Source organism: Rousettus aegyptiacus, unplaced genomic scaffold (assembly GCF_014176215.1).
Source record: "Rousettus aegyptiacus isolate mRouAeg1 unplaced genomic scaffold, mRouAeg1.p scaffold_m13_p_6, whole genome shotgun sequence".
Classification (NCBI taxonomy): Eukaryota; Metazoa; Chordata; class Mammalia; order Chiroptera; family Pteropodidae; genus Rousettus; species Rousettus aegyptiacus.
The window spans coordinates 54,502,152-54,527,791 of record NW_023416309.1 but is presented as its reverse complement, the minus strand read 5'-3'; the positions used below and the strand labels follow the sequence as shown (position 1 = coordinate 54,527,791).

The 25,640-nt window shown below is 47.9% G+C and overlaps 1 protein-coding gene across 4 annotated transcripts in view; it reads right to left on the bottom strand.

The window, feature by feature from the left end:
• TACC2 (transforming acidic coiled-coil containing protein 2) overlaps positions 1 to 23,283 on the bottom strand; it is a 176,283-nt gene extending 153,000 nt beyond the window's left edge. The window contains exons 1-3 of one of the 4 annotated variants that reach the window (XM_016149087.2): positions 23,171 to 23,283; positions 6,457 to 6,535; positions 311 to 370 (exon numbers count right to left, since the gene is read on the bottom strand). In XM_016149087.2, the coding sequence (XP_016004573.2) occupies positions 311 to 370; positions 6,457 to 6,489 (93 nt within the window). In that variant the 5' untranslated portion in view covers positions 6,490 to 6,535; positions 23,171 to 23,283. Of the gene's footprint in view, positions 1 to 310; positions 371 to 6,456; positions 6,536 to 20,180; positions 20,493 to 23,170 lie in introns of those variants that run through there. The other 3 variants (XM_036223909.1, XM_036223910.1, XM_036223911.1) reach the window with 3 other exon arrangements.
• Between the last annotated feature and the right edge of the window lie 2,357 nt (positions 23,284 to 25,640).

Sequence of the window (25,640 nt, the reverse complement as noted above, 5' to 3'; positions counted from 1 at the left end):
GCGCTGGCCCCTGGGCTCCCGCGTCTGCTTTACGTTGAGCAAAGCCTCGCTCAGCATCCCGCAGCATATCGACCTGGCCGGTTCTTGGGTCGGCACACCAAAATGTCATTTTTGTAAACCTGGACGCGTACTGCAGATTCGACTGCATTTTTCAACGTATTTAAGGTGGACGGGAGGAGGTAACGAAAGGAGGAGGAGGGAAACCCTAAAAATACAAACGAACACGCCACCCCAAAAGTCTGCCACCGTCTGGGCGTTGGGAAGGCGGCTGAAAAGCAGACCATGCAGGGCAGAGCACACTTCCCAGTACCTGCGGAGGCCCAGGGTTCGGAGGCCACAGGACGACGTTGTGCAGGCCGGAGTCCTCTTGCTGAAAGCAAAGGGGTCTCGCCGTTAGGACAGGCCGCAGTGAGCAGGGTCCTAGGAACACGGTGACAGTTTTGGCAGTTTCTGTTCCCAGGCCTAAGCTGCTGGGTGTGCTCCCTCCCTGCCCAAGGCCACCGGGGCGATCGGACAACAGAGGAGGCTGCACAGAGAAGGCAAGAGCCCGGCCTGGGCGGGCCCGTCCCTCATCCTTTGCCCTGGCAACAGGCTGGACCTTAGTGCCTGGTCCTCAGTCTATGAAAATATGAGTCCTTCAGACTCATATTTCTAAGAGATGACCTGTAAGCAGCATGCGGGGACCCCCGGAAGTGTGTCTTCACAGAGACAGAGCTTCAGAGAGAGGACTGGGGGTTCGGATGCGGTGTGGCGGAGTGTGGAGACAGGGAAACGAGTTTGGAGGTGTCTGCCATGATCCGGGGGTGGGGTGATAGGGTTGTGGCAGTAGGAATGGAGAGGGGGAAACTATTAGACAAAAACAGCATAATGAATACGTGCTACATTTTTGTCTTTCGAGAAAGGGTTTCGTGACGTTATTGATGGGCAGTTATCAGTCCGGGCCCCTTTCTCCTGCACGGGGGTGTGTGTGTGTGTGACTCAGACTGGCTGATCTCTGTGTTCCATATTCCAGGACGTGGTGACTGATCCCAGGGAAGGCACAGGACACAATCGCGGCCAGTCTGATTCCTCAGAGGAGGCTGACCGGGAGGCTGGATCGTGGGCTGGAAGGAGCGTGGAAGGTAGGAGCTGCCGGCAGGGCTGGGGGCCCCCCCCCCGCGCACTAAGGCGTTGTGGGGGAAGCAGGACACGCTCCGGAGAAGAGAAACCTCCAGCGTCATCTTTGGAACCCCTGGACTCAGTGACTCTGGGCGCTTGACCTTCTCTGTGGGCTTTTTAATTCTACAAGCCTTTTCTGCTTACTGTCGTTGGAGATGGGCTTCTGTCTCTCCCAACCTAAACATAGTCCTAATTAAACAGAAAGTCAGAAGGCTAAATGGCCATGTCATTCATTAATTTATTAATTACTAAATCGCAGAGTGATGTATCCAATGTGGAGAATGGGGGTAGGGGGAGTCGTTGGTAAGCCCAGATTTCTGTCTTGGATGGTGGGGTAGATCATGGCTCCCCAGAAGGCGGGACACAGGAGGAGGAGAGGGTCAGGGAACGAAGCTGAGTTCAGGTTTGAGGAACCTGGGATGACTGTGGGTCATCAAGGTAGAGATCCATGATACAGTGAAAAGATGGTTCTAGAGCCCCAGCCCCATGGGACACCCCTGAGTCCTTAGCCAAACATACCCGTGCTCCATCCCACTCATTTCTCTGTGGAAGGCAGACCTTGTTCTGAACCTGGGATCCTAAAGGCAACCCCGTAATGCCCAGCAAGTCATGTCTGCTGAGGTCGGGGGTGTGCAAACGTGGAATGCTGAGTAAACCTCTCGTCTGCACCAGGAAGGCAGGGACGAGGGGGGTGAATGAGGCTGGGAGCTGGCAGGAGGTAAGAAGTGGGGACATAGGTGAAAAGCGAGGGTTTTTAAGGCTTTGAGCATTTCTACTTTTCTAATCAGCACATATTGGAAACACTAAAATATTCATTGCTTGCAAGGATGTAGGGAGAAGGGCCCTCGTACCCTCATGAAATTAGCAGCGCCGTTTTGAAAAGCATTTGAGGTATAGGTATAGGTTTAGGAACAGGTATAGAGCAAGAGCCTTTCAAAAATATTTACCCTTCATTTGAGGCAGCAATTCCATTTCTATGAGTCTACCCTAAATAAACCAGGTTTCAATTCTAGACAGCATGATTTAATAAATAGAGAGACAAATGTAAGCTACTTTAAACGTTGTCTGTATTCAGGTAGAAATTTATCTTAGGTTAGAGAAATTTACCCACTGCCCCTAGGAGTTCTAAAGCAGGTAAGAAAAATGTTCCTCTATTCTGGAGTTTCTTAATCTGAGCGCCTTGACATTTAAGTATTGTGCAGTGAGAACTTTAGCAGCATCCCTGACCTTGACCAACTAGGTACCAGTAACATCTCCACCCTGGAGCTATGACACAAAAATATCTTCGGAAATCGCCAAATGTTCTCTGGGAAGTCAAAATCCGTGCTCTCCCCTGTTTGTAGCCAACAGTGGGGCCTGCAGAGGGTTTGAGGCCCAAACATATCTGTAAGTCCTTAGGGAAGGTGTTGAACTTGAGCTGCTTGGTTTGTTAATGAGCAGGAATAAAGGCTGGAATATGAGTCTAGCGCCCTGTACTGTGTCTGCACATGGAAGGCACTCAACCAATGGCCACGCCCTTCTCCACTCTAAAACGCGAGATGGAACATTCCTTTACGGAGAAGTTACAAAGAAGCAGGACATGAGCCAACCCCAGCCAGCAGGAATATATATATATATATTTTGCCCACAGAGTATTTAGAAATTATTTAAATCGCTGGGATTTTTAAAGTTGTAAGATTTCTTTATACGATCTCTTCTAGAAGAAATAGAAGAGGAGAGAGCATTTCCTATCTCATTTTATGAGACCAGTATCACCCTGATACCAGCACCAGACAAAAAAATAAAACCACAGAGCAACGTTTCTCATGAATTTAAACACAAAAATTCTCAACAAATTTTTAACAAATCAAATCTAACAATGTTTAAAAATAATTTTGCACCAAGTGGGATTTACTCCAGGTATGCAAGACTAGTTCACATTCAAAAATTAATCAGCGTAATCTATCATGTCGACAGGCCAAAGGATCGTATGATTACATCAATTGATAAAGAAAAAGCATTTGAAAATACCTAGTGCACATTCATGATAAAGCTCCTTGGCAAACCAGAAATAGAGAGGAACTTCCTCAAATTGATAAAGAGAATTTACAAAAAATCTGCAGCTGATATCTTACTTAAAAGTGAAAAAGTGAATGTGTCCTCCCCAAGACTGGGAACAAGACAATGATGCCCACTCTGACAACCCTTAAGTAACATAGTCTCAGAATTCCTAGCCACCGTGATTAGGCAAGAAAAATAAATAGAAGGCATATGGAATTGAGGAGAAGAAATATAACTCTCCCTATTTGCAAATACCATGACTGTCTACATAGAAAATCCCAAGGAATCTATTTTTTAAGAAAGGTTTGGAACTAACAAGTGAGTTCAGCGAGGTCATAGGATACACGATCAACACACAAAAATCAATACATTAACAATGAACTGGTGGAAACCAAAATTAAAAACATAATACCGTTTATAACCACCGCAGAGAAAAGAAATACTGAAGCGTAAACTTAAAACATATGCAGGATACATATACTCAAAATTACAAAATGATGACAAGAGAAATCAAAGAGTACCTAAATAAATGGAGAGATACGCTATGTGTTCATGGGCTGGATGACTCAACATGGTGAAGACATCGGTGCTCCCCAAATTGATCGATAGGTTTAGTACAATTCCTATCAAAATCCCTGGAAGGAATTTTGTAGACATAGACAAGCTTCTTCTAAAATTTATATGTACAGCCAGCCATAGCTCTCAGAATAGCTAAAGCGATGTTGAAAAATAATCATGTGGAAGGAAATCAACCTACCTGATTTTAAGACTTATTATATAGCAGCAGTAATCGAAACCGCATGGCATCAGCAGAAGAATAGACGCATAGATCAATGGAATGAAAAACGAGAATCCAGAAATAGACTCACACAAATATAACCAACTAATTTTTGATAAAGGCAGAAAAGCTGTTCAATGGAAGAAGGATAGTGTTTTCAACACATGATCTGGAGAGATGGATGTTCATAGGCAAAGCAAAACCAAACACGAACACGATAAAATGGACCTTGACTGAAATCTCACAGCTCACACACACACAAATTAACTCAAAATGGATTATGGATTTAAATATAAAATGTAAAACTATAAAATGTTTAGGAAAAAAAAAACCACAGGAGAAAAATTTTAGGCTGTAGGACTAGACAAAGAACTCTTAGATTTGACACCAAAAGCACTATCTATAAAAGGAAAAACCGACAAACTGTACCTCATAAAAATTTTGTTCTGTAAAAGACCCTTTTAAGAGGATGAAGAGACCAGCGAGGATGGGAGAATTGGAGAATCCGACAAGAGAGAAGTATCTAGACTACATCGAGAACTCTAAAAACTCAACAGTAAAAAAAAAAGTAAAATTAGAAAATGTGGGGGAAAAAAGAAAACGGGCAAAAACATGAACAGATATTTCACCAAAGAGAATATACGGATGAAAATATACGTACGCGGATGGCAATAAGCACGTTAAAGATGTTCAACATCATCTCTTATCGGGAAATGCAAATTAAAATAACCACGATGAGCTGTCATGACACACACATCGGAATGGCAGTACCGAGTATTGACAGCACCAAACGACGGCCAGAGAGAAATTGGATCACTCACACACCGAGGGTGGGAGTGTAAAACGGTACCGCGGTTCTAGAAAACAGCTTGGCCGTTCCTTATAAAACTAAGCAGCCAACTACCATATGACCCAGCAATTGCACTCTTGGGCATTTATCTCAGAGAAATGAAAACACATGTTCATAAAAAAAAAAATCTATATATGAGTGTTCATCGCAACTTGATTTGTAATAGCCCCGAACTGGAAACGACCCAGATGTCCCTCGACGAGTGAAGAGCTACATGAAGTGTAGTGCGTCTCCAGCGTGAATACCACTCAGCAATACAGAGGGATGGACTATCGACGCACACCGCGACCTGGATGGATCCCAAGGAAATTAGGCTGAGTGAGAAAAGCCAGTTCCCAAAGGTCACATACCATACGATTCCATGTATGCGACATTCTCAGAACGTTGATGTTATAGAGATAGAGAACAGATCAGAAGTTGCTGGGGACTAGGAGTGGGGGCTGAGAGGGAGGTGGGCGTGGCCAAGAGGACAACAGGAGGACCCCTCCCAGTGATGGAAATGTTCCATGTCTTACCCTCATTAATGTCAGTATCTGGGTTATGGTCCTACAGTTTACAGGATGTAACCTTTAGGGGGAAATAGGCAAACGGGGAGGGGGAAAGGTATGATTTCTTATAACATCATGTACATCTACCGTTACCTCAAAATAAAAAGTTTACTTATAAACACTTAGAGGTTTCATAGAAACAAATATGGGTTTCTGACTTCCCTTGAAGAACTGGGAAGATCTGGGGACAGGGGACCCTCATTCCCACCTGGAGGCAGCAGGAGTGGACGGTGGCTGCGTCCTTGACACAGGACCCCACCTGTCTGCCACGTTACCCCCCTCGCCCTACTGTGTCACACCCATTTAACACGATCACCGTTCCTCCCCTGCCCCTAAAGACTGGAGCTTGCCAACTTTTCTTTCAATGCTCCTGTTTTCCTGCTGGAGAAAGGGTTGTAGGGAAGACAAAGGCAGAGGGAGAGTGAACTGCATTATGCTGGATTTTACATCCAATTTTCTCATTCCAAGAACTCAATACCACTAATCCACAATTTCCACCGTATGCGACATAAATGGGAAAGTATCTCCTTGATTTTGTTCATCAGGACATTGGATTAAAACTCTCAAACTTAAAATGGATAATGATAAAATTTAAATATATGTTAATATCCCAGCCTTATGCACCATTAAGCAGTTAAAAGTACACTCCTCAATCGTGAAAACCTATGAAAACGATAGTTCACCTTGAGCTCAACGCTGGTAGATTTCGAAATCACTTTTAAAAGCGCCATAATTCGTTTTGGGGAGGAGCGTGGAAAAGGTTTTATTTTTATCTCCTGTGCTGCACCCATGTAAGTTGATTGTGGGGCAGGAGGCCCAGGAAAATGTGCCAGACTCTCAAAATTATGTCAATTTTGAAAGCACAGAACAAAAATAAAAAACAGGTTTTACAAATCATAAAATTAGGGCTAGATTTAATAAGGTCATCCTGAAAATGAAATTTAGAATGCCCACACAGATACCCATACGCCCGCAGGTGTGGAGGCACGATTTGTGTTTTAGCTTCCGCTCCTGGTTGGAGAGGAGATTCTGGAAAGTCTAGATTGCCCAGCATGTTGAGAGAGAAGCTCCCTGACACCCACCTGGTTGTCCGGGGTGCTGTTCTCGTTGCCCATGGTGATTCGGAGTGCCCAGCGTCCCTTGGGATTTTACCAGAGGCAACTGGAAGAGACAGAAGGGTATTCACATCTGTAAAACTGACGGTCTGAGGCTTTTTCCGTCTGCTCGGCTCCCCAGACCCGACAGCCAGATGAGGGGGAATGTTTATCTCGGCAGGGACTTCATGGAAAATTGCTTTTGAAGGGTTCTCTTTCACGATGTACCACCCAGACTCTTTCCCAGTCACAGGCTGGTGTTTTTATTCCCCACCCCGGGGTTGGCAGACACTTCTGAAAAACGAGTTTGTTACGGCGTCCCTGGGTTCGCGCCAATGTACACAGACACGTGTATACACAAACGAGTGACGAGGGGGTCCGTTGGCCCAGGCGCGCCGGTGGAGGGCCGCCGCGGGGACGTCTTCTGCTTCTGATCGTGTGCGGTTTGGAGGAGCAGGGCGGCTGGTGTCCCACTGCCGGCGACAGCAGGGCTCGGTGTCAAACGTTGGGAGGCGAGAAATCCACTTCTCTTCAACAACATATGGCTTTTATATTTCTTACTCTAAACACTTGTTTCATCGAATCAGTTTCACTTCTGTACATATTTTTGCGGAGGCGAGATGGTTTTGCCGCTGAGGAATACGGGGAGTGGGGGCCAGACGAGGAATAAGTTGTCATGTGAAGCAGCATGCGGCCGGGAACTAGAATCGTGTCACTGGGCTCAGTCAGGGACAGTGTGTATCAATCATCACCATCATGAGGATGCTTCGTACACAGTTCAGAGAAACGCAGGACACCTGCTAGCTTTATCCAGCGACTTCCATGAGACCCCATAACGTAAGGCGGACTGGAACTATTATTACCTCCGCTTCCCCTAGGTGGAGAAACGAAGTCACAGAAAACTTTAAAAGCCATAGACTTTTAGACCTTAGAGGTTACCGGTCTAACCCACTGGGGAAGCAGGCTGGAGAAGGCAGGGGCTGGCCCAAGGCCAGTTTAAGAGGACCGAAAGGGACACAGAACTGTCCTGCCTTCTCATTCGAGGTTTCTCCACGTCAATTTCACTGTCATCGCCGTATTTCCTCGGAAATCGTCTACGTTAGATGACTGGCTAAAGGAGCCGTGGTACATGTACACAATGGAATATTACTCAGCCATAAGAAGAGATGAAATACTGCCATTTGCAACGACATGGATAGAACTCGAGATAATCGTGCTCAGCGAAATAAGCCAGATAGAAAAAGTTGAAAATCCCATGATATCACTTATATGTGGGATATAAACCTAAAAGCAACGAACTAACAGAACAAACAGAGACTCATGGACATGGACTATAGACTAGTTGTAGGGGGCGGGGGGGGGGGAAGTAGACAGGGGAAAAAAATTTAAATCACTTCTTCAATTAAAAATAAATAGAATAGCATCCTCAAAAAATAAAATAAAATAAATATGTCCATTGATTTGCGTATCCATTCCACTAACCTTAACTGAGTAGCTGCCATGTGCTATGTCAACAAGAAAAACCAAAATATAAGTATTTTGATTGGGGAAACTTAAAATATCCCCAAGCTGGGAAAATTGAATGACATCACTGTAGTAACCAATTCTCTCACTTCAGACCCTTTAATCAAAAGGACACGTACAATTCCTTAATTCCTTCTTGCCATTTGCTGTTTATCAGATGAACAGAAAGAATTATATGCTCACTGATAGAATGTAAAAATCATCATTTGTGTTCATTCGGAAAATTATGCCTCATTAGGAAATAAAATTGAATGTTACAACCATTACACCCCCATGAATTACAGTAACTCACTTGTACCAACCAGGTTAAACCGCTGGCAGCTGGAAATTCGTATGGTTCAATGTAATGTTAATTTTTGAAACTCACTCACCAAATTGAATTCAACAATTTTATTGACCATCAGACCATCTGAACCACCTTTTAAAACAGGTCAATAGACTAAAGAATATAACAAAATGACTCCTGGTTCAACGTGACTTTCAGAACCACAGAGGGAAGGCCTGGCTGTGTCTGTAACTCCCTCCTGGTGACCTCGAGAACGGCCACCCCCTCGGGCTGTCCCAGCAGCAGAAGGCAAGGACAGACAGCTCTGCTGTCTACTTACGTCCGGGAAGGTCCGTGAGTGTGGAGGCTGCGGCCCACGGAAACGTCTGCTTCCCGGCAGGGGAACTTTCGCTGCTTCCCCATGCAGAAGCAGGTGAGGTCTGAGCAGAGGCGCTGACCCACCTGGGCCAGCCCAGCCGAGCGAGCAGCTGTCTCCACCCCCCGCACTGACACAAACCAGCTGTGCTTCATACCTGGGCAGCGGCCGGCTGAGCAGAGCCGCTGTGATTACACAAACGAGCCATCAGCATTTGCCGGCCCACTGCGTCCAGGGCCTTTCACAGAGAGGATTTTCTCTATTATTACAGGAGCTGGCTCCTTTCAGAGAGGGCTTACCCCAACTAAAACTGGCCCTGTGATCTGATTGGCCACACCTCAGGAAACAGGACTGTCCCGCACTGGCAGCAGGGCACAGTAGAGCAGGGGACAAATCTTTCTTTCTAGAAAGGACCCAGATGCTCAGAGGGTTTCCATTGGGACCTGGGAAAATTCCACTGTAAATAATGCGGAAAGACAGAGAAAACTTGTGGAAGGTGACGCCCACAGTCGGGCACCTGTTTATGGCACGGAGCGTGCAGAACGTACTTTACAGAGGCGTGGCTGCAGTTTCAGCAAGTGAAGTCATAAAAGCAGCAGGCTCGGTCTCCTTGCTGTTGGGCAGACCTGCCCACCCCCCCGGAGAATGCCCTGAGGCTCTTGGGCAGGACCCAAGGGCAGTGGCTCAAAGACTCTTTGCCCAGCAGCCTCTGGCCTCCCATGATTCCTATTACGTCAGGCACTCTTTTGCATGAATGCAGTTTCTTTCTTTCCTTTTCTTTTCTCTTTTTGTAGTGGCATTGCCTTTCTTTCAAATGGAAGCTTCTACAAGCCCCTTACCTGAGCCTCCCAGGAAACAAATTAGCATTTCATCAAAGGGCTTCTCACCAAGCCCAGGGGAGTGTCAGGAGCTCCTTGGAGGTGGAAGCTGGGTGTGAAGGGGGGACTCAGTGTCCCACTTCTGGTTCTGAACAGAGCAGAAATGTGCATGTTTCAACAGATGAATGGATAAGCAAATTGTGTCTAACCGCACCATGGAATATTATTCAGCCCTAAAAAGGAGTAAAGCTCTGACACGTGCTACAACTCACGTGAACCTCAAAAATGTCTTGCTAAGTGAAGGAAACCAGACACAAAAGGTCAACCAGCGTGTAATTCCATCGATATGGAATGTCCAGAATAGGCAAATCCAGAGACAGAAACCAGACCGATGGCTGCCGAGGGCCAGGGAAACGGGGAGCGACTTCCTGATGGGCTCGGGGTTTTATTCACAGGCGGCAGCTGCACGACGTTGTGAGTCTATTAAACGCCACTGGATTGCTCGCTTCAGGATAGACAATTTTACACTATGTGAATTTCATTTCAAGTTTTAAAATTTAAAAATGTTTCACACCTTCGGGATCTGCATGGAGATATTTGTGAAGAAAAAAAAAAGAGTTCTACTAGCGAAGAAAAAACGTTTGAAAACTGTCGCTTTTGTGTTTATTCAGACCACCTTTCGGAACAATTAAGGATGGGAAGGAGCAGAAACAGGAGCATTTGCTTCCCCTCCCCCGCTCCCAGCCTCACCCCCCGCCCCCACACTCCCAAACGACAGGAGAACTTTTCTAGGGAAGAGAATCTTTAAGCAGAATATCTTGGATGAGCCATTCGAGAATGGAAAGAGGCCCCAGGCGAGTCCGTAACAGGTGGGCGAACATAGCGAAGGCCCCGACAGAGAGGGCTGTACTGGGGGCTCGCTCCTGAGGGGAGAGGAGAAGGGGGAGAGAGAGAGGGTGGCCAGCCAGACTGGCACAGACCCACAGGCCTTCGAAGGTGGGGAATGTTCGATGTTCAGCTTTCCCTCGCGGGCGTTTTGGCTGAGTGAATTCCCTCCGCGAACCACCCTGCCAACTCACAGCCTCGCTGCTACTGCCACTGCTGGGCCCTGGCCCACGACCGTGCTACTGGGGGCTGTGGACGTCACCGCTGACACCTACCCTGCCACTGCTGCCCCGGCCACCGCCGGCCACCAGAGAGGCTGTCGCTTCCGCCGGAGGAGGCAGCACATGAACATCCGGGCTTTTCGGCCCCCGTTCCAGGAGCTCTGTCTCTCATGGTCGTAGGCTGCCCAGGTCTGGGCTCTGTATTCACAGCACCCACCACCTTCCTTAGCCACGGCCCCCTCTCCGCCCGGCCCCGACACTCGCCTCCACGACTCACCGCGGTCGACACATGTCGGCGGCCGATCAGCTTCCCGTCTTTGTGCGGCCTTCCTCCCAGCCGGACACCGAGCCACTGACCAGGCTTCTATTCCCCGCCCCCCACAGGTGGCAAAACACACCTGTACGTGGCTCACCTGTACGTGTCCTTCAGAGGACAGGGCCGTGATTATGCACCAGACCCCAGGGCCAGACTGCCACAGTGCGGGCGCCGACTCCACCGGCCTGATGCATAACCTGAGGATTTCTTTAACTTCTCTGTGCTCAATTTTGTTATCTCTTAAGTGGCTGTGGTGAGTTAACTTCCATAAAGCTCTTGGAAGAGATTAAGCACTAGATAAACTGTTGACTATTACAGTATTATTGGCAGTGGGTTTTTAGGGAAATGAACCTGCTCTTCTTCAAAAATGATTCACGCTTTAGGCTTCTAATTAACTCAGGCTACCTCGCCACAAACAAGACTGAATTCACCAAGATTTCTTTTACCCACTTTTCTACGTACCGAGTCTAAACAGCCAGCTAAACCTCAACCTCGTCTCCTGTAGATTAAAATATAAAATTCACTTTGAAAGACAGTCGTTTGAGAGAACGTTTCTTTTCAGCTGGTGGACAGGGTCACATCATCATAGCCACGAAAGGTCCTGCATATAAACCAGATGGTCCTTGACGTATGAATTCACATGTTCGTCCATTCTATAAATATCGAGCTCTTTTTCTATGTTCTTTTTAATACTTACGGCAGAGCTATGGGGTAGCTAGTTTCTTTTTTTTTATGAATGAACAACCGAAGCCCAGTGAGAGTAAGTAGTGCGGCCGCAGACCAGCAGAGAGTCAGAGGAAAGACAGAGCCGGGCGCCCCGCAGGGCCTGCAGGGGACGACAGGTGCTACGCGGCCGCCTTGGAAGGTGTTCGTACGGGGTTCAGAGATAACCGACTGCCTTTGTCTCTGGTGCATCTAGAGCTATCAAAGAGCATGGGTTTTCTGGCTGTCGGCAAGGAAAGATGGTTCAGAGGGTACCGGATGCCACGCGCCCCCTCACACAGATGGGAATCGGGTCGCGGGTCTATTCTGGGACGGGCGATTGACCGTCGCGGCTGGGGCGGCCCAGGCGACCTGGGCAGCCGGAAGCACGGCTGGAAGGAGCCGAGGGCATAACTGAGGAAAAGGGGCCTAGGACCAAGTCTGAAAGTGCAGGGGACATGGAAACGTGACAATCGGCTAAACTGCGCAGAGGCCGCACGTGGGTGGAGGACACGGCTCAGCCCTGACTTTGATCCCCAGGCCGGGCTAATGCCCTGTGTTACGTGCCGGGTGTCGGGGTGGGGGCGGGGGTGCAGGGAGCTGGGGAAGCGGAGGCAAGATCCCACAGGCCCTGCTTCATCGATGACACGGAGCCTCCGAGGTTTTGCTACTCACCTTCCCCCGTCCCGTGAGAACAGCCTCCGGGGATTTGTAATGATTTATCAGTCACACCAAGTTTTCTATTTGGGGTTTTCTTTTCTCGATTGCAAAAACTTTCTCGTGTATGATAGAAATGTATCTATCTGTTTTAAAGACTTAACAAATTTTGATTTTTCTCCCACATTGAGTAATTCGGATCATGAATGCTCGGGGGATCTTGGAGATCATCTTTCTAACCCTCCTTTTTGCAGATGAGGAAACTGAGGCCTAGAGGGGGGAAATGATTTGCCCATCGTCTCACCGTGAGCAAGGGCTGGGACCAGAACTAGCCTCAGACGGGCTTGCTTCCAGCGGTCGGGCTCCCCCGACCAGGCCTCCACAGCCTCCAGAGTGGCCTCCAGACAAGACCAGACCAGCAGGGTCAGATGACAGAGACCCACCTGTCCTGCCGTGACATCGCCCTCCGGCCAAAGCAGGTGCCAGCCAGTCAGGTCCCACATCAGCCAAGGATGTGGGAGGCACCGAGCAGAGGAGTCCAGGTAATGATGGCTCATTGAGGGTGAGCTCAGGGTCACCTGAGTCTGCTGCTCCTTTGGGTCCTTGACAAAGTGACCTAAGCCAGTTGCTGTTCTGGACACGGCCCCAGCCCTCGTCCTGGGCAGGCGGAGACCTCAGCTTCTCCCCCCAGTGGCGGGTTCAGTTCTCGCCACTTCGCACAGCTGAGCACAGAGCTACTTATAGCTCTGTTATCATGTTCTTGTTTTTAACACAAACAAACAGCCGTAGCCTGGGAAAGGGATTAATTAAGAGACGTTGCCTGCTCTCTGCTCTGACGGGACGTCCACGAGTGCCGAGGGCCTGGCTGCGTTTGGGGGAAATGGCAGCTCGTCCCTCACAGTCTCCCCTTCGCCTCCCATCCTCTTCCCTCCCCCACCTCTGAGGCCACCTAGAAATGCTGATGTGACCCGTCCAGTCTTGTCGAATGTGAAGAACTTAGGAGGAACTTAGAGGTCACCGGCTCTCATGCCCCAGAGGTCAGAGGCAAGACTGGCATGCCCAGCCCCTCTGCTGGCATGAGGCCGGGCCGGCCTCGGTCTCTCAGCCCCTTGCCCAGGACAGTCAGCTGCTGGGGGGCTCTGCAGCCCCCCTTTCTGCTTTGCCAGCTGCTCCTCGTGAGGCTGCGCCCTGGGGGACAGAGGCTGGAGGAAGAAGCAGGAAGGACCACTCACCCCTCCCCACCTGTTTCCTGTTTCTGGGAGCGTCTCCCCCTGACCCTGTCCCCGCTTCTGCCGGGCAGCAGCCGTGGAGTCCAGTTGCAGTTTTCCCATCTCTTACAGAGCTAGCCCCGGGGACACCGGCCCCAGGGACACCAGCCCTGGGGAGCCCCTCCTATAGAGCCCCGTGGTTCCTTCTGTGAGGCTCCCCTTCCAAGCCCCTCAGTGTTAAGAATTCCACCATCTTTTCTGTGCCCCGCCCCCCAACCCACCTTAAGGGTAATAACGGCCTCCTGCAGTGGCTACTTCATTGCTTTATGTTAAATTCTCTTTGTTAAAATAACTGGGAGGTTCCCGTCTCCTGACTCCACTCTGACTGCTGCACCGGCAGAGCTGGGGTCCAAACCCAAATTCTTTCCCCTGCTTCAGGACTCTCTGCGTTTGGACCCAAATAAGTGTTCAAATAAAGGAGTAAAGTGAGCTCACTCCATCAGTTCTAACTTCAACAAGATGTTGTTTAGGATTCGGCACCCCCACCAATAACAAATTAACGCCTACTCACAAACTAGGCTTCCTGTCACTCAAGTGTCAATCTCTGTCACGGGGCTGTCACAACTGGGAGGGATTATAGCTCTCGATCTAGCACAGCCTCCCACGCTTTTCACATCTCGGCACACGCGTGATCACATTCAGACAGCCTCTGACTTGGGACGTGGACAAGGCTGCTGTGGTCTCATTCCCTGCCCCGGCCCCAGCTGGCCACCTCGAGAGCTGAGGGAATCAAAAGCCTGGCACACCTGTAGCCGGTCTGGACGCCAGGGAGCTACTGGCCTCCTGTGGAGGAGCGCGAGCTAACCTCACACCCTCGTTTCACAGATGATGAACGTCATGCCAGAGAGCCCGAACAACGTGCCCACACTGAGCACTCCAGCCGTTGGCTGGAGGATCTCTGCAATCCTTCATCCTGCAACAGACAAGCCCGGGCTTATCACGAGACGGGCACCAGGATTCCTTTGGGGAAGGAGCGGTTCTTGCTTGGGCAAAGGACTTGGTATAATCTGTGTAGGTGTCGAGTGTTGGCAGGAGCTGAAGCTCCGTGAACTGAGATGTCACATTGCTCCCCACGTGACATGAGCGTCATTACAGTTTGGTTTTTGAGGCGGAAGGTCAGAGAAGAGGACATGAGAGCAGAGAAAGGAAGGGGGTGGGGAGGGGTCGGGGGATGAACCCGGGCACTGCTGTGGGGCGGAGAATGACAGCGGCGAAGGGTCAGTGGGACTTCCCCCTGAAATGGGTGACCGAGGACATTTGAGTAACGAGAGTGTCTAATGTCGTTTCAAAGTTGTTTTCTTCTGTTGTCGTGTAAAGCCTCCTTACCCCTCCCCCACCCCTCCACATCTCCACACGACATTCGCAAATGCTTTGTGAGCAGTCGTTTTCAGCAGGAGTCGGGGGATCGGGACTTGGAGAAGGAGCTATGCTTTATTTATATCTGGGTCTCTACAAAATGGAACGGACACAACAGGAAGTAGAAACCCGAAGGAGAGGAGCCCAGACATATAAGCCCCGGGGGATTCCCAGAAACCTTGGGGTGGACTTTGAGACCCACTGGGCATGGACTTGGGCTTGAGTCTAAAGGGGCAGGGAGACCCCAGTTGACATCTGGGTAAGCATCTTTACAATCTTAAGTAAAACCCACAGAAACGAAATTGGGGATCACGTGTACTCTTTGTCGGTTTTTTGAAACTGCTTGTCTTTTTCATTTAATAGTAACACACCAAGAACACTTCCCCATGTTCACAACATATTTAACAGCTGCAGCGGATTCTAAATTGTTTCCAAGTTTCAGCTGTTTAAAAACATGTATCTCATTTTTTGCAGCTTGTCTCTGTCTGGGATGGTGAAGAAGGGTGCAGGGTGAGGTGGGCGAGGACCAGGCTAGACCCGCCCTAGGTGAGATCAAGCAGGACGTATTGAAACCAATACGGGGGATGTCCTTAGGGGCATGGTCAGGTTGGCAGGATCAGAAGCGGGGTCAGGGACTGCGCCGGCACAAGCAGTCAGAGTGGAGAGCAGGCGGAGGGCTGTGTGAGCAAGGGCGCGGTGTGGTGGGGGGCGGGGGGAGGGCCGGAGGAAGCACAGAGGCTTCCCGTGTCAGGAGAGCCGTTCAGCTCCGTGTGGCCTGGCCTCTCCATCATCGGTCACGTCCTCGGGTGTTTGAGACAGGTCTGAAAGGGTCTAGTTCATCAGCCGGAATCTGGTGCTTTGGGAACAGAGTCCAGATGCCTCTGGTGGCGATGCTTTCCTTGTTTTGAACCTCTGCTAGAACCTGGGGACAATCATGGGATCTCGAGGTCTGCTCGAATGCTTTCAGTGATGGGAAACTCACTACTTTCCAAGGCTTCTCCTCTGGAGAGAGCTGTATTGGCTCACTGGAGAATTATTTCTGTGGCTCCATAATCAGACCCACCCCTGAGTCTGTGAGATGCCACACCAGGGCTCTGGACAACGATGATACCGCTAGGCACGGGCTGGGCGATGGTCAGTGGTGAGGCCCGAGGTCCAACAGGGGTGACCGAACTGACTTTATGCAGCATGATTTTCGACTGGGCCATAGACCTTTACTCAAGCCCCAACCTAAACTTGTCTTGTTCTGGGACTACATTGAATCAACGTGCTTTCTCATCTACATGGCCGATGAGTGGGAGCCAGCAGCTAGCCAGCCCGCGGCGGACCACAGACGCAGGAGGGATCCCGCTGAGACCATGAGCCCACCCAGAGGAGCAGCTGAGCCCAGCCCAACTGCCAATCCACAGAGTCAAAAGCTAAATAAAGGGTTGTTGCTTTAAACCACCAAGTTTTGAGGTGGTTCGTTATATGGCAAAAGCTAATCGATAAGAGTCTCCCCAGAGGGTCCATTTAACTTTCCTTCCTACCAGCCTATACCCCACTCTGGCCGGCCATCTTGAAGATCTGTTCATTGGATCGTAAAGGATGTCACATGAGGGAGGACAGATGGGTGGATCACATCCCTCTCCGGTGGCGGAATGACAATTTACAGGCACAACTCCTTGACTGGTGGCCACTGGTGTCATCTTGGTCTATGCCAGACTGAGTGTCACTGCCCTATAGCTCTCTGAGAACGAGGCTCTGAGCACCCCATGTTATAGCCTCTTAGCACGAAACGGGAACATAAAGCTGTATGTTGATTTGTAATGAAGGGTCTCTTATTCTCCTGCTAAAACAGATACTTGACGACATAGTCAAATATGAGGTTCCCCTTACTCAAAATTTCCATAAAGTGCTTCTCCGCAGACGGGAGATTAGCAAAACCATATTCCTTATGAAAACAAGCTGCCGAAACCCACAAAAATTCAGACACCGGATTGAATCCAAAAGCTGAACTGTGCTGTCCTTTTTGGAAATCAAATACAGTATCAATATAATTGGGGACTGTGGGCTAAGGGGAGGTCCAAGGGAGGATGTAATGAGGGGTGGGGCAGCTGTTTCAATGAAGACATATGACAGAGCCCTTGAGGGGAGATGGGCTCTCAGTGCCAATTACACCAGAGCCAAAGGTATCAATGCGCATGAGCCACATGCAGAGCTGAACAAAGAAACTAAAGATATTCGCCTTCCATGTGACATAATAAGGCTTTGCAAATGCAATTATTAGGCCTTAGGGAAAGTTTCGGCTAACATCAGGCAATTTTATTATGTAGAATAGAAAACAGCTTTTTAAAACCTCTGTTCTTCACACAAGTTCATTTAAAATTTTTCTTTTAAAAATCAAGGAAGTAGGAGGGGAAATCTCATAAAGAACCACAAAGGGGAGCCCAAGCTCTGTGCACAGTTCCCCCCAAGTCCCTGGGTGATTCTAAACATGCACCCACTCAGCGCGAGCACCAAGGACCCGAGGGAAATGCAACAGCTTGAAGCTGAAATATCTGAGGGGCAGTTTCCAAGAATGCAGGTTGGAGCTCAAGTCCAATCAAGTGAGAGGGCTTGGTAAATACCCCACGCTTCTCATTGAAACCGTAGAATAAGGACTGAATCCCAGGACTAAGGATTATGCTCTAGGTATGGGGCTAAATCAAAACAGACCTACTTCAGCAAGTTCTAACATGAAGCTTTCATAGGATCAAGGCAATCCGCCAGTAACTTAACTAACTGCCTGATAGAAAAAGTACAATACTATTCAAAGGAAGAGAGCAGAATCCAGTATCTACAATGTATCACTATACAACATCTAGGATACAATAACAACTAGATATGTAAAGAAGCAGGAAAGTGTGACCAGTAGGCAAGAGGAAGAACGATCAATATAAACAGATATGCAGATGACCCAGAAGTTGGAATTAGCAGACAAGGACTTAAAAAATTATTCTTATAACCATGACAAAAAGAATTTACAGGAAAAGTAGATACATATATGGTGGAAGACAAAGGAAATTTCTGAAGGGTGTATATATGTATAGATATACAGATAGATAGATAGATAGATAGATAGATAGATAGATAGACATAGATAAATAGATGATATAAATATAGATAGATATAGATATAGATATAGATATAGATATAGATATAGATATAGGAGAGAGAGAGAGAAACTCTGGCGAGGGGAATGGAAAAGCGCCTTAAGAGATACAACAATTCAAAGCCACTTGTGGTTTTTGTTTGGACGCTGATTGAAATAAACCAACTTAAAAACATATATATATATAAGACAATCAGGGATACTTGAATACTGACAGGATTTTTAATATTAAGGAATTATTCCGTGTGCGTGTGTGTGTGTGTGTTAGGAATGATCATAGTATTATGGTTGTACACATGTAAAGAGAGTCCTCATTTTTTGGAGATATATACTTCAATATTACTGAGTGAATGATAAAATGATTTGCTTTAACACCATATGGCAGTTGGGGGAGGGGGCAGACAGGAATGGAAAGTGAAGCAATAAACGAAATGAGATTGGCTGTATGTAAATAATTGTTAAAACCAGTACAGACAAGTAAAGAATGTTGTAATATTCTACCTTTGTGCAAGCCTGAAAATTCCATGATAGAAAGTTAAGGAAGGAAAGGAGAGAGACTGACAAGGAGGAGAAGAGGTCTTCGTCCTTCATTTGTGACCGGGTGCCCGCCAGTGCCCTAGCTAACCCTGGCTGAGCCCATCTCTGCCTGTCAGCGGTGTGTTTGGAATTAGGTCATCTCTTCCTAACATGCCTCAAGGCAATAATTCAGGCTCCTTTTGATTTGCATTTTCCAAACCGAATGCCCTTGTTCAACTTCAGGTGTGGGACCCAGTGCCTCCAATGCACCTCTGAAGTCCGAATGCTGCTTCCCAAGTCCTAGTTCAGACCTTCTCTCCCATCTGTCTTGGTTTGGGTTCCTAGTACTGTGTGTCTGACCGCTACTACCTGGCTTCCAGAAAGGCGACCTGAGGAATAATCTCACCATGTATGAACACATCTCCCAAAGGATAACTTCCAGGTCAGCGTTAGCTCAAGCGGTTACTTCATCATGGCGGACTAATAATCATCTATAGGATGACTTCCCGAATTCGCTTCTACTACCATCTGCCCATCTGACAAGCAGCTCTGGTACGCATGGCTGATTGCCTGTGGGCATTGTTTCTTCTCTACCTAGTTGCTTCTCCAAGGTTGGCATCTATAATTGGATCATTTCTCCCTACACCTGTTGACCGATGTAAGTCAACATGGATCTTTGTCTTAATGCTAAATGAGGAGGAAGCATTTGTAAAAGCACTGCAGTCCCGGGCAGTAAAGGAAAGCGCTCCAACAAATGCCAGAAGTGAAACTTCCACCAGGCGAAGCAAACGATATCGCCAAGTGCTCTTCAAAGACCTGGAACCCATGAGAGGATGGTCTTGTGACCGACCCGGGATGCAAGGCTTGGTTGTCTCATCTGTTTGCTATGAAATTTGAGACGCAAAATAACTTTGTCAGATCCTAACTTGAACCTCGTTATGAGTTTCGGCAGAAGCACGTTCACAGGAATGGTTTTTTTTTTTTTTTGCGTGAGCAAAAGCAAATACGGAACCATATTTTTTAAGCTCACAGAGTCGCCGACGAAAATATGTCCCCTCAAAAAGGAAACTCGGCCCCACTTAGAAATGATCACTCACTCTAGCTTCACGGTCCTTTCCCACGTAACAAACACAACCAGAAAGAAAAACTCTTTCATCGCCAAAATCTTGCAACTCAGGATTTGATAAGAATCACAGACAGCTGCTCTGAGGAGGGCCAGTCCTTGGAAGAGGCTGGCTCTTTCTTTGGAGCTCCCAGAACACCGAGGCAAAACTAATCCTAGCCATTCCTGAACTTTATTCAGACGTAAGCAGCTTGACTCCAAAGAGTTAGCTAGGTCTCTTTGCTCGAACAACATCAGCTGTTGTTGCTGGGTTTAATCTCTTTATAATTCTTTTGGCACTGAGTCTGGCACTGGGCTCTGCCCTGGCTGTTGCCCGACTGGAGCGTGGAGCAGAATTTCCCCTTTTTAGGTCACAAACGCAGAACGCTCACTCATCACTGTGACTCTCCCCACCACGTCAATTTCGAGCGCTCTCGATCACAACATCTGTGAAACACTGGCAAGGGGGTGACTGTCTCGAGCTGCTCCTGACATACACAGCGTTTCACGGGGTTGAAACACACACAGAACTTGCCACAGCGGGCTGGGGTCATAAAACACGTCAATACGCACCTCTTCCGAACACAGCTGAATTAAGAGCCCTGGGACGAGGTAAGCCCACCAGGAGTAGTCTTCCTATGCTGGCTTCTTGGGCAGTGTTGGGCTGTTCCCTTGCTGGCTCACCAAAGAGCAGGAAATTCTACTGAAGAGCATCTTTTTTTCCCAGCCTCTGGGCTGGGACTTCCTGCAGTGAGATGGATAAATCTCGCCTGGGCTTGTGGTCCCCTTAAAAGTCAGGGCATTAGACCATGGTCAGCATCACAGTGAGCTGGGCTTTCATCTGGCCAGTGCTCCACACTCTAGTCAACTGCACTTGTGCTGGCTCTCTCTCCCTTCCGTATTAGCCACCCAGAGCTGTCCCCAACCCCCCAGCCCCACCCCAGGGCATCGATGGCTAATTAAATACACACCCTCGCATGCGGTTAGTAGCACCCATTATTGTGACCCAGCTTTCACACTTGAGCAGGTAACTTTCGAGGGCCTGCCCTTGTCCTCTCCTCTGAAAACCGTCCATCCTTTATTCTCCCCCCACCGCCCACTGTCCCAACTGAGAGGTCTTGGCTCACCACAACAACCCGCCTTCTAGACCCTGCTAATTGGATTAGGGGTCGACTCTGGCTTAAGCTGGGCCAATCGGATTCTCTCTCTTGATGTTGGCTTGAGGCCCTGGGAGTCAATCAAGGGAGGTCACAAGGCAAAGCGGAATGGGGTCCAGGATCAGTGCCAGAGAAACCGGAGCCTGTGCAGGCCGCCCTGAGGGCGGAGCAGGACTAGGAGCCCAGCTGAGGAGACCGGTCCACCCTCAGACCAGAGCAAAGCAGGAGTGAGCTGAGATGCAGGCTGAGAAGTTGGTACAGCCCAGGGCTACGTCTTCTCAACTGTTGCCCCCCTTTTGAGTGGATTCCCGTCTCTTTTAATACAACATTCCCTGACAGAGAACACCCTCGAAAGTTGCGCCAGACCCCGGCCTGCGCTCAGCCCTCATCCTCCTTCAGCATCTGACACTGTGGCCCCCACTTCCCGCAAACCGCGATCTGCCTAATGAGGTGCCACAAAATCCCGCTCTCTTCCTCCTTCTCCGGTTGCTCCTCCCGCCCTCTGAGGCCACTTAACGGGATCCAGGGTTTGGTCTTCCAGTCTGGTCTTCTCCTAAGAAGCTTCCCTCGGGTCTCGTAACTTTCTCTGATGAGTCCAGGCAGAAGGCTGTAAACCTAAGGGCCGGCCCTGACGTCTCCCTCCAAACCCAACCGCATTTCTAACTCTCCGATGGACCTCTCTCCTTAGATAACTCACAGCCACTCGACCTCTTGACATGGAAATTTGTGATCTCTCCTCCTCAGGCCAACCCCTCTCTTGACTTTCCTATTTCTTTAGAGTGGGGCTGTGTTATCTCAGTCAGTACTCTGGGACCCTCAGGGTAATTCTGCATGGCTTGGTGCTAGCGTGTGGTAGCCAGCTCCGCACTGGCCAGGAGCTCCATGAGGGCCCGGATTCCGGGAGCGTGCTGAACAGCTAAGCCTTCGTTCCCAGGGTCTGGTGCACGGGGCTGCTTAAATGTTTGCTGCAGGATCTGAAGGAATGAACGGTTATCTCCCCCCAGCCCTCTGTTTCGCTCCTCTTGTCTCTCCAATATACACTCGCCGAGACCTCTGGACGCTTCCTTCCTAATGTCCCTTTGGCTGTCCCCTTCCTCCCCATTCCCTTTGCCTCTGGGCCAGTCCCTGATCACGGCCCATTAGAGCTATGCAGAAGGGAGCTGGTTTTCCTGATTGCAATGAAAAACCTGACAAGCGGAATTCTGGGAAGGTGGTGGTAGCAGAGTTCTTACATCCGCCCAGATCCCCTCATGTAAACAGACAGAGTGACCAGAAAGAAAAACTGAAAACCTAGGCACAGTTACAGCAAAACTAGATAATATGATTTCCCTGGAACCTCAGCCGCCAACAGCCATAGATCCATTTGGTATTGGCCTCTGTGCAGGAAGAAGCCGAGGGAAGCAACAGGGACTCTCGGCCGGTTCCAGGAGCAGGAAAACCCCAAATAACCAACAGGTAGGTATTCACGAGGAAGGGCTCCGGGCTAATCTGGAAGCCGCGGCTAAAGCCAGGTGGAGTTTTTGCCCCCAACACACACACACACACACACACACACACACACACACACACACACGCAGAGGTTACACGCTGGATTGTAAGGGCGTATGTGGCATAAAGAATTTCAGCCCGTGCGTTTCCGTTTCACTGAGCATGCTGTGAAACAGGGCACACGCACAGAAACAACTCGCCCTCCGGCGCATGTGGCGGGACTGCAGGACTCTCTCAGGAGGCTTAGGATCCGGCCTTCCTTCCTTCACTGAGACCTGACGATTCGGCCATAACTGACACCAAGTCCAACTCAGAAACACACGGTTTTTGTTGAGCTCCCATCGGCAGCTCAAGTTGGCAGCCACGGCTTCGGAAACAGTCCGAAAAGGTACCTGTGTGATTCTAGAGAAACGCTGTGCAAACAGGTCAAAGTCAGCACCATCGGGGGATCAAAAATAACTGTGTCCCATAAAGTCTCGGTGAATTAGCGTCTTAGGGGTGGCCTTAAATCATCATTTCATGGAATCACAAATACTTGAAAATCTAATTTGCAATGTGCAGAATCATAACAGAGGCTAGAGAAATTTCAGTGATCGTCTAGCCAAACCTTTATTTTACAAACGAACAAACCAAGGTCTACATCGATGGGGCCATATCCTACCAAAGTAGCTGGTAACTTATAGGAAAGAAAAAAGATAATTATATACATATATGTGTGTGTATATATATATATATATATATATATAATTAATTTAGGAGGCATTGTGGGGGGATTAAGAAGCACAGACAGGCCTTTAATTTCCCTTTATAAAGAAAAAAAGAAAGAAATGCATTTATCCCTCCAATCTCAGTAGCCAAACCAGTTCAAAGCCACGCATAGCTCAAAGGGAAAAAGCCACCAATCTGAGACTGACTTACCCAGTATTCTGTGAGCGTGGGGAGCAGAGAGGGGGGAAAGGCCCTCTCCTCCCGATGTTTCGACTTTCGGCTCTGCCCTCTGCCCGCGGCCTGCCTTCCCCCGGGATCACATGGAAGTGTTCTATAAATGTGCACTGGCTTAAGATTGGGAACGCTGGCCTGGGAGGCAGCGGCGTGTAAGCAATCTGACCCAGGCCAGGCGGCAGCTTTCCAGAAGGCTCTGCAGCCCAGAGGGAGGATTCCAGAGGGCGGAGAGCTTGCAGGTACCCAGAGCCTGCAGCTCTGTTTTTTCACTCCGAGTTTATGTGGGATATGGAGCCAGTCTCAGCTGCCTTGGGCTGCAATTTACTAGGGGAAAGTTCTAAATTTCGGGGAGGACCAGCTACTTTTCAAAACAAAGCAGCCTTAAAAAAATTAAAAAGCTGTAAAATTAGAAGTGCGTCTGATAAACAGGGACAGGTCGTTGTCGGCTTCTACCAACCTCTTAAAATCAAGTTGTCCTTTTTGAAAATGTCACTATGTTCCCTTGAGAAAGGGAGAATGAGCAATTATTGTTAGGCTAATTTTAAATGGCAAAGCTGCCTAAAATTCCATCGGTATTTAATGGATCAAATGTGCAACCATAAATTTGAAAACTAAGCAACTATTTGAAAGGACGTTGGGCTCTTTATGTGTCAATGCTGAAAACTCTCCAAGATACATCATTAAGTGAAAAAAAAATTAAGGTACAGAACAGTGTGTATCATACGCTACCATTTTGTGTAAGAAAAAAAAGCATAAATTCACGTGTGTGTACTACATTATGTGTAATACATCAATCTTATGCTCTAAAAAGTCATGTTATGATATACAAATTAAAGACTCTTACTGGAAATGTACAGAAGAACTGGCGACAATGGCTGCCTCCTGGGAGAGGTGGAGACTAGGGGACAGGGAAAGAGGGAGGTTGTCTTCTCACGAATTTTTTTTTTTTCTGTTCTAGAAGTTTCATCTCGCATGAATAGTAATTGTTCAAAGAAAACTTAAAAGGTAATCTATTTTCAAAATTCGTTTTCAGAGCACTGAATTCCATTAATCACAACTTATTATTATTATTATTATTATTATTATTATTATTTTTACATATTTAAGATTTTTAACTGGGTTGGAAAAGAGATTCTTTAAGGAGACAGAGTTTTGCAATAATTGAAATGCTGTCGTAGCAAAGGACCTACCCACGAGTTTTGAATCGAAAAGTCTGGATCTTCAGTTCTGGTTCACCTCCTTTCCAGCCGTGACTTGAGTCAACCGCACCTCGATTTCATCCGGTAAAATGGTTCCACACCCCACCGGCCCCACAGACCCAGCATGGCCTAAACAAGACGATATCCATAAAGACCCTTTAAAAGCAGACAACCCTTATTCACAAATAGAATTTTTCAAGGCAATCACATTTTATTATGTTTTTCTGAAGTTCCTGCATAGTTCAATGCTCGAATAATTTAAGTCAAGTTTTCTCATGGGAACGAGCCTCAGAGCAAGAGAACACTTGCAGGGGGGCCTGTACCTGCAGCCAGGGCGGCTTACTTCCCCCTTCGGGCTATTTTTCACCTTCTCAGAGTCCCTCCTTCTAAACGAACCGTCTGGCACGTCATGGCGCTCTGTTTTGGTCCCCTTCAAGGCTTTCTACCACATCTAACGTCTTCTCTCAGTTTATTAATCCAGAAGTATTTTTGTTGTTGTTTTCTCATGAGCATCAATGCATAACGCCCGGGTGGCATTGCCTTGAGATATAAAAATCTTTTTACGCTGAAATCACAGGCCTAAATTTCAATGCCTACACACAGTGTGGTTCCCACAACCCTGACAAAAGCTGCTGACGTGTGTGTTTATCAGCTGAAGGGGCGTCGCCAGGGGACAGCAGAGTAAGGGCAGCTTTTGTCACACATGCGTCCAGCCAGCCTTGAAATGAGTCTTGACCAAAACGCTGATTAATTAACAAGAGCAATTTTTTTTTCATTTGAGAAGCTTTGAAATATTTCAAAATTTGCTCGCGAGGTGAGGTTTGATTTAATACTTCTATTCCGTATTATGTATTTGCCCAATTCAATTTACATAAATAGAACCTCGCTGAAAATCACTAGCATGTGACAGAGAACACAAAGAACGCAAAACATATGCCAGGTAATGCTGAGAACTGACGATTATGTAACAGTTCTGGGAGGAAAATAGTAATGTTTAGCAGGACAACAAACAGGTAGGTTTCTAAAAATAAAAAGATAACATTTTTGGTTCTTTCTGTACACAGTGAAAAAGAAACTCCCATAAAGAAGGCTAACAAAATATAAATTCAACACCTTTTTTAAAGAGACTTTATGAAAATGCTAGCGAGGGGAAGTTGATTTATGTTGTTGTTGTTGTTTTAAGTTTACTGAGACAATAACAAAGCAAACTCAGGGTAGCACATCATCCGACAAAAGATTGATGCAGT